General features: G+C 37.2%; 1 protein-coding gene across 1 annotated transcript; it reads right to left on the bottom strand.

Annotated features, from left to right (window-relative positions):
- Positions 1-5497: 5497 nt before the first annotated feature.
- Positions 5498-8101, bottom strand: LOC112730124 (uncharacterized). Its single transcript, XM_025780230.1, has 2 exons — positions 5898-8101; positions 5498-5813 (listed from the first exon to the last, which is right to left on the bottom strand). The coding sequence occupies exons 1-2, from the start codon at positions 8099-8101 to the stop codon at positions 5498-5500; spliced, it is 2520 nt and encodes an 839-aa protein (XP_025636015.1).
- Positions 8102-8895: the final 794 nt, after the last annotated feature.

Genomic DNA, 8895 nt, shown 5'->3' with positions numbered 1-8895 from the left:
AGGATTTTCGTCCTCTAAATTTGCTGAAATCGAATTATTCTTTCAAAAATTATATTTTTATTTTTCTTATTTTACTAATAATTTTTATATGGTTAATAATATAAAACATTAATCAAAATATTTGGGGGCTATACATCCAAATAATTTTTTATCCAAGTCCAATCAAGTAGGCTCAATACCAAAAACGCCAATCTCATTAATGTACGTGTATTACACGCGTGGAAACCATCCAAACGTTACCAATTCTTTCATGCTTCAATATAAAAAACCGTTTCTTCTTCACACTCGAAACTGCTATTAGAGAATTTTAAATCTCTCTCAAAATCTTTCAAACCTTGTTCGTATTCTTTGTTACTGCAGAATCGAGTAGAACTTTCTATACAAAGAAGAAAAAACAAAAAAAACAAGAACAGAGACTCAGCAAGATATGAGAAAAACTATTATTATTATGTTCATTTAATTTCTCGCAAATCTCGTGTTTCTCCTAGTTCGATTTAAAGTTTAGTGGATTGAGTTGATTCGTTTAGTAGATCGAGTTTCTCTGATTCCATTTTTTTCTCTCTAACTAGGGCATACAAATGAAAATGTGTTGTTAGTTTATTGGTTCTGATAAATAATTCAGTTCATCACTTAGTTTAAATGAGTTTATTTGCATGCATGAAATTTTTTCTTGCTGATTAAATATTTATCACCTTTTATTCAAATATGAATAAAATTCGGTTCATTGGGGAATTGAATTAGAATCACTTGATTCCGCTGTTAAGTGTTCACTTGAGTTCATTTACATGCAGAAATATTTTTCTTACTAATTGAATGTTTATCACGTTTTGTTCAAATATGAATTGAATTCGGTTCATTCTGTTCATTTGGAATTTGAGTTAGGTTTACTTGATTCTACTGTTAAGTGAAGTTCACCTATTAAGTATTGACAAATTGTCCTTATAGCAAAAATAAAAAAGATGACGGTCACAAAAAAGGAGAAGCCGCACTATAACGTAAGCATATACACATTAAATAAACTCTATTTTTGTATTATACATATATCATAACAAACTGTTTCAAATCTTTGCAGAAAACTCACGATCTGAGATGCCAAACAAAATCAATAGTTAGGGTGTTCAAAGAAATGACTGTAGAAAAGAAAAATATTGTGGAAAAAATGGGATTCAGTGTGCTGGCACATATCCCGGGAATGAACATCTCTCACAAGCTCTTGAGAAAATTGATTCGTTGCTATGATGCCTATCATGAATGCTTGGAGACTCTCTATGGCAGAATAAATATAACTCCTGCCAAGATAAGAGATGCGCTAGGCATCAACTTTGGCAGTATTATACTTTTCACATTTTACATTTGTATTTTTCTTTTTTTGATATTCGTTAAGTTATTTCGGTTCATTTCTTGCTTTATTTAGGTTCATTTGAATACAGAAAATGAAACTAAGCTTTTTTATTGATTTGTTTATATTAAAATATTGTAGGAGATTGTTTTCCTGAAAAAGTTAAGAACAAGAAACTGAGTGAGAAACAGAAGGAGATAATTGACAGCTTCAAAGGTGCTACTTTGGCATCTTTGACAAAATTTGTCATTGATATGAGTGTTGAAGGGGAAGAGAACTGGTTGAAATTTTTAAGAGGACTTTTGTCGTCTTTGTCCATAAGTATTTTTTGCTGCCGACGATAGTAAGTATGGTCTCCCCGATCCATAAGCCGCCTGCTGGTGCACGAAATTGTGTTCCATGTTCTTTGTACTTGTGTGAGATTAACAATATATAATTGTATTGAATCCTCATTATGGCTCTATGTGTGGACACAACTCCGTTCAACTAACCAGCAAGTGCACTGGGTCGTCCAAGTAATACCTTACGTGAGTAAGGGTCGAATCCCACGGAGATTGTTGGTATGAAGCAAGCTATAGTCACCTTGTAAATCTCAGTCAGGCAGATATAAAACAGTGATATGGTTTTCGAATAATGAATAAAAGAATAGGGATAGAGGTACTTATGTAAATCATTGGTAGGAATTTCAGATAAGCGAATGGAGATGCTTTTCGTTCCTCTGAACCTCTGCTTTCCTGCTATCTTCATCCAATCAGTCTTACTCCTTTCCATGGCTGGCTTTATGTGATACATCACCACTGTCAATGGCTACTTTCGGTCATCTCACGGGAAAATGATCCAATGCCCTGTCACGGCACGGCTAATCGTCTGGAGGCATCACCCTTGTCAATGGCTTCATCTTATCCTCTCAGTGAATAATATGCTCACGCACCCTGTCACGGCACGGCTATTCATCTGTCGGTTCTCGATCATGCTGGAATAGGATTTACTATCCTTTTGCGTCTGTCACTAACGCCCTGCAATCGCGAGTTAGGAGCTCGTCACAGTCATTCGATCATTGAATCCTACTCGGAATACCACAGACAAGGTTTAGACCTTCCGGATTCTCTTGAATGCCGCCATCATTCTAGCTTACGCCACGAAGATTCCGGTTAGGAGATCTAAGAGATACTCATTCTAGCTTATTTCATATAGAACAGAAGTGTTTGTCAGGCACGCGTTCATAAGGGGGAAGGATGATGAGCGTCACACATAATCATCACCTTCATCACGTTCTTGGGTGCGAATGGATATCTTGGAAGTGAAATAAGAAGAATTGAATAGAAAACAGTAGTACTTTGCATTAATCTTTGAGGAACAGCAGAGCTCCACACCTTAATCTATGGAGTGTAGAAACTCTACCGTATGAAAATACATAAGTGAAGGTCCAGGCATGGCCATGTGGCCAGCCCCCTAAACGAGATCACAGGATCAAAATACAATCCAGGATGCCTAATACAATAGTATACTACAACAAATCCTTAAGATAGCGACGGATATTTTGCGGCGGTTTTGTAAATGTGCCGCGAAAAGACAAAATGCGGCACATATAGCGGCGGTTAAAGGGTGGGGCTGCAATCAGACCGAAATTTAGCGGCGGTTTTGCTAAAACCGCCGCTATATTATTGTAAGGTTGACATATCGCGGCGGTTTTCTTCAAACCGCCGCTATATTGCTGGTCAGGTTTGTATTTCGTGGCTTCTTTTCGAAAACCGCCGCGATATGTCCGCCGGTGACTTCTTGTTAGGCATTTTGCGGCGGTTACTTTTAAACCGCCGCAAAATGCGTGTTACCACATATTGCATTGTTCTCTTTAGAAATAACCATCTGGGTTTAATATATTTAAGTGAAGACTACTTTTTGAAGCTACATATGTTTAAATCATTCTTACTTAAACTCGTAACACTTTTTCTACATTCGGTTTACGATAAAAATTTCACAAGTTACTTGTAACCTTTATATGTTAACTCATGTGAACAAATTTACCACTAAGATTTTCTTGATTACGTTATTGGCATTTAAAAATTGCATTCAATCATGGATGTAAAAGTAGAAAATAAAATCAAACTCTGATATTTATGAAGTTAAAATAAAGTTCTAGATAGCATACATCAAAGTTACTCCTCTTTGAAGTTATGCCTTACTAAACCTAAACCAAGAATAAACATGTACAACTGTGACCCAAATCATTAAACTAACGAAATCAGCGTAACTATTATAATAAAAGATCAAAATTTCTCTCCAACATCATATTGACCTGGCGAAAAAAACTCTGTTATGAATCTTGCGGCTTCACGTTTCAGAGGATCTGATATTTCATCTCCATACCATGGCATCTTATTCAGATCAAAGCACCTTTTCTTAACATGTATATCATCTTGTTTATCTTGTTGGTCTTCCAAAGTTGCATCCTCTTCATCCGGAACCTTATTCAGATCAAACTGCATGGATCTATCAACTGCGACAGAGGATACATCATCTAAAATGTCTTCTGAATCAGACTCTTCTCCGTCTAGACTGTCAGGAACTATTTCTCCGGAATATTCAGGTACGACTGAAAATATCAACATGCACATAACAGAATGAGTATACATAGAAGGAATTGAGAACTCTGGAGTTATTAAATACTGACTTAGAAAAACAACTAAACTACAAGATGCTAAGACAATTTTAAAACTAAACACAACTTTTCAACAATTACTATCACCCTTGTTAGTAGTTAAGGCAATTTTCTTAAACAGAAGCTCTATAGCAATTGTTGTGTTTGCAGAGAATGACGAAAAGTCCTCATTTTTTATCAATCCTGTTCCATCGTCATGTTATGTTCACTATTGTATTCAAAACGTATCACTAGTGAAATTATATTGCGTAATACATAGCAAGATCATAAAAAAATGCAACCCTAAGAAAAACAACAACTGTAGAAGGAATAAAGACCAAACGTAAACTAACTTTTTCATATTAAAATCGTTGAAAGAACCAAAAGTCTACGTTTACTCATGAGAATTCACAATAACACAAATATTTATCTGCAAAAAAAAAAAAAAAACTACACAAGTATAAAGTAACCAAAGAAAACAAAGTACAACGCTGATTTTATTTAACTTAGTTTATGACAGAAAGATCATTTTTAAATTACATTAAAATGCTTCATACAAAGCATTACGCGACATCATCAAAATTCTCTGAGGCATTTTCTACGAGGTTTTCTATATCTTCCTCCCTTGTCAACAATAAATCTTCAATGTCACCTTCCGCTGACATGTTCAACCCTGGCTGTGGAGAAAAACCGACTTCAGCTTCTTCATTCTCTTCTCCCATGTCATACAAATCCCTTGGTTTCACATGAACTACAACACTCCAATCCTTAGCTACTTCATCCTCCACATAGTATACAAGCTGAGCTTCTGATGCCAATATGTACGGTTCATCTTCTTCACGATTACCAGTGTGTATTGGACGAGAGAAATTAACGCTGGTAAGCCCCAAATGGTCTTGTTTGATGCCTCTACTGGTAGTGGTATCAGCCCAAACACATTTGAACAATACCACTGTGAAGGAACAACTGTAATTCAATTCAATTATGTCCACAATTTTTCCGTAATACGGAACACCACCAACAGCCACTCTATTGTCACGCATGCTTGCATAACTTCTTGTATTAGATGATACATATACTCCACTATTTTGTGTTTTCATCCCATTTTCCTTTGTTAAAGTTCTAAACTTGTACCCGTTAACATTGTACGCCCCAAAACGTCTGGCCTGAATCATGGGACCGCACGCAAGCAACTGCAGGTGTTTCGATTGAGGCGTACTTTCCATAAAAACCTGAAACCATATAACATTCATGTTTTATATTAAAATCGGTTTTCATATAGTACTATTTCCAGGCCAAAAAAACATTGGTCAGGTTAGTATTCTGTCAACCTGATGCTTGAACCACCGAGAAAATTCTGCATGGACGACACTATCTATCTTAGCTTGCGACCTTGTCTGATGACGCAAGCTTCGCTTTGTCTTTTCCCTAAACGTACTTTATTGGAGAGAAGAAAATTAGTCCAACTAGTCACTGGGAGAAAAGAGTTATATTGGTGTTTTATAAATACATGCGTATACTTACTCAAGGAACGGAACCACGGCATCGCAGTTGACTAGCACATGACGATGAGCTTGATGTTTTTCCATTGGAGTGAGTTCGAAATGCGAAACAGCCCCTACTGCTTTTCCAATAGCTGGGAACATACTTTCCCCTGAATTATGAAGAACATCGACGGGCTCATCATCCACTCGCCCTGGTCGGTTGATTCTAGTCTCAATATTATCCAGATACCTAGAACAGAAAGTCAGGATTTCCTCAGATAAGTAACCTTCTGCAATTGAGCCTTCCGGTTGTGCCCTATTACGAACATATTGATTCAGACGTCCTAAATACCTTTTGTATAAATACAATAAAAATCTCAGTATATATACAATTAATTGAACTGAATGTACTAAAGGGGTTTACAAGCAAGCTAACCTTTCTATTGGATACATCCATCTATAATGTACTGGTCCCCCAAGAGTAACCTCATCAATGAGATGCACGGTGAGGTGAACCATGACGGTGAAGAAGGATGGAGGAAAAATCATTTCCATCTGACACAAGGTTTGCACAACATGATTCTGAAGTTCAGCAAGCTGCATAGGGTTTATGGCTTTCCCACAAAGTTCTCGGAAAAATGATGACAAATTTGCAATCACATTGGACACCGGACTCGGAAGTGCATTATTCACCAAAATTGGGAGTAATTGTTCCATCAGAATATGACAGTCATGACTTTTCAACCCAGATAACTTGCGCTGTCGCAAATCAACACAACGAGCAACATTGCTAGAGTAACCATCTGGAAAGACCACATTCTGCAAAGTCTTCAAGAATACATCCCTCTGTGAATTTGACATCGCAAATATTGCAGAAGTATACTTACCACCTTCCCCCGGCCATAATTCTGGCCTTATACCCATGCATTGTAAATCCCTGCGAGCTTTAAGATTGTCTTTTGATTTGCCGCTATCGTTTAAGATAGTGAAGACCACGTTGTCACACACGTTTTTTTCTATATGCATTACATCGAGGTTATGACGCAACATCTGGTCCTCCCAGTACGGGAGGTCAAAGAAAATACTCTTCTTCTTCCAATGCGAGTCATCTTCATCCGCGTCCTGACCATTGCGTCTTTTTTTGGATGTCACGCTTGAACTCTTCCCAAATGAAACGTGCACATTAGACTGTTGCCTCAAGATATCTGTTCCGGATAACTTCGTTGGTGGATCTCTACCTTCAACCTGCCCGTCAAATCTATTCCGGTCTAGTCTGTATTTGTGTCCCTGATTTAAAAAGCGTCGATGGCCCATGAAACACCATTTCTGACTGTCTTTCAGCCGCTGTGGCTTAGCATCCAAGTTACACGTAGGACAGGCTAACCCACTGTGCGTATTCCAGCCAGATAGGTTCCCCAATCCTGGAAAGTCGCTAATAGTCCACATCAGTGCCGCACACATCTTGAAAGTGTTTCCCTCTTTGGCATCATAGGTTTCAACCCCATCCCATAATTGCTTCAACTCATCTATCAAAGGCTGCAAATAAACATCTATGTCGTTACCTGGCATTTTCGGCCCGGGAATAAGCGTGGATAGAATCAAAGATGTCTGCTTCATGCAAACCCAGGGTGGTAGATTATACGGAATAAGAATCACAGGCCAGATGGAGTACTTTGTGCTCATATTCCCAAAGGGATTAAATCCATCGCTCGCCAAGGCTAGGCGAACATTGCGCGGATCCGCGGAAAAATTAGTATATTTTGCATCAAACTTTTTCCATGCTTCAGCGTCCCTTGGATGCCTAAGGAAACCATCGTTATTAGGCGCCTGTTTATGCCATAACATATCACTCGATGTCTTGCTGCACATGAATAACCGCTGCAGTCGTGGTATGAGGGGAAAGTAACGAAGACTCTTGGCTGCTATAGGTTTTCCTTTTCTCTTTACTGGTACATTGAACCTAATAATAGAGCCTTTTTTAGTCTTCTGCTTCCATCTTGAACATCCACATTTCTTGCACCTAGTCAGATTCTCATCATCACCTCGGTACAGCATACAGTCATTTGGACAAGCATCTATCTTGGTGTATTCAATACCCAGCTTTCTTATTGTCTTCCTAGCTTCATACACTGTCTTTGGGAGTTTTGCTTGTTCGAATGCGTCGCGCAGTAAGTCAAGAATCATTGTTATTGCCTTGTCACTCACACCGCACATACACTTGATATGATAAAGCTTCACTAAAAATGATAATTTGGAGTACTTTGAGCATCCGGGATATAACTCCTGCTCTCCATCTGACAGTAGATCGTTAAAATCCCGCGCCGCGCGACTTGGACCTTCATACAAGCTCGGTAATACATCTTCATCATCTTCTGCATGCTCGATTGTTGTGATGTCCTCACTCCCATTTTGTATCATGAAATTGAATGCATCGTTGACCATCTGGTGCATTTGATTCACTTGGGATATCAAATTTTCATCTTCTCGTCCCAATCCAGGCCTCTCGTCAACCGGCTGCTCACCATGACGCACCCAAATAGTATATCCAGGGGGAAATGGTCGTAACAACAGATGGTCGTATGCATCCTCTCTTGTTTGCATATATTGAAACCCGCATTTAGGACATGGACACTTTATCATGCCATCGGAGGATGCATTTGCAAACGCAAAGTCTAAAAAAGTGTTCAGTCCTTGCCTATATTCCACACTACCCCGTGACTTTGAAATCCAGGTTTTATCAATATCTAGTATAGTATCAGAATATATCGAACTAATTAATAGTGACGTACGAGATATGAGAAGACAAACTGGTAAAAATATGCATCCATCATAACTATAACGATATAGTTTTAGCAAGCAACTTTGTTTTAGCAAATTACAGTTGATATGAAATTTAAAGTTTCTGTGAATCTACTTTAAAGTGAACACCGTGTAACTAATGTCTTTATTAAATATGTCATTACTTCTACTTGTTTTAACTAAATTATCGTGTAGGTGTCATGCAACTTGGTTGAAGTTGTTTTGGTTTTATATTAACTATCATTGGAAAAATTAGATATTACAATCCAATACTGATTTCAAATTTTATGTTACAAGAAATTATAAATTCAAATCAATAAATTATATTTTATTCTCAGCCACTTTTTAATTAGTGAATAAAAGCTCCCTTACAGTCTTAATTTATATATATGGTGCATTAGTTGATTATCATACATTATTCGTTTTTATATTAAATACCATTTTTAATTAGAGTTGGTCAAACTGGATTTTGAATGAAAGTGATCTTGTAAAATTGATTTTGGATAGAAGTGAGTTTGTGCCAACATATTTATGTTTGGTAATTCTATACTAAAATTGATTTTGATAAAATGAATTTGTTTAGATAATATTAATAAAAATCACTTTTAGATAAAGAATTAGTATGTTACTAAAAA

This window comes from Arachis hypogaea, chromosome 12, assembly GCF_003086295.3.
Source record: "Arachis hypogaea cultivar Tifrunner chromosome 12, arahy.Tifrunner.gnm2.J5K5, whole genome shotgun sequence".
NCBI classification, from domain to species: Eukaryota; Viridiplantae; Streptophyta; class Magnoliopsida; order Fabales; family Fabaceae; genus Arachis; species Arachis hypogaea.
Note: the sequence above shows the minus strand (reverse complement) of the source record. Positions and strands in the feature narration are given on the sequence as shown.

What these genes read in the sequence shown, in the direction of transcription:
- LOC112730124 (XM_025780230.1), bottom strand. Translation starts at nt 8,101, where the DNA reads ATGATAAAGTGTCCATGTCCTAAATGCGGGTTTCAATATATGCAAACA. An exon ending in TGGATGTATCCAATAGAAAG is followed by an intron (nt 5,814 to 5,897) that starts GTTAGCTTGCTT and finishes TTTATACAAAAG; the next exon opens with GTATTTAGGACGTCTGAATC.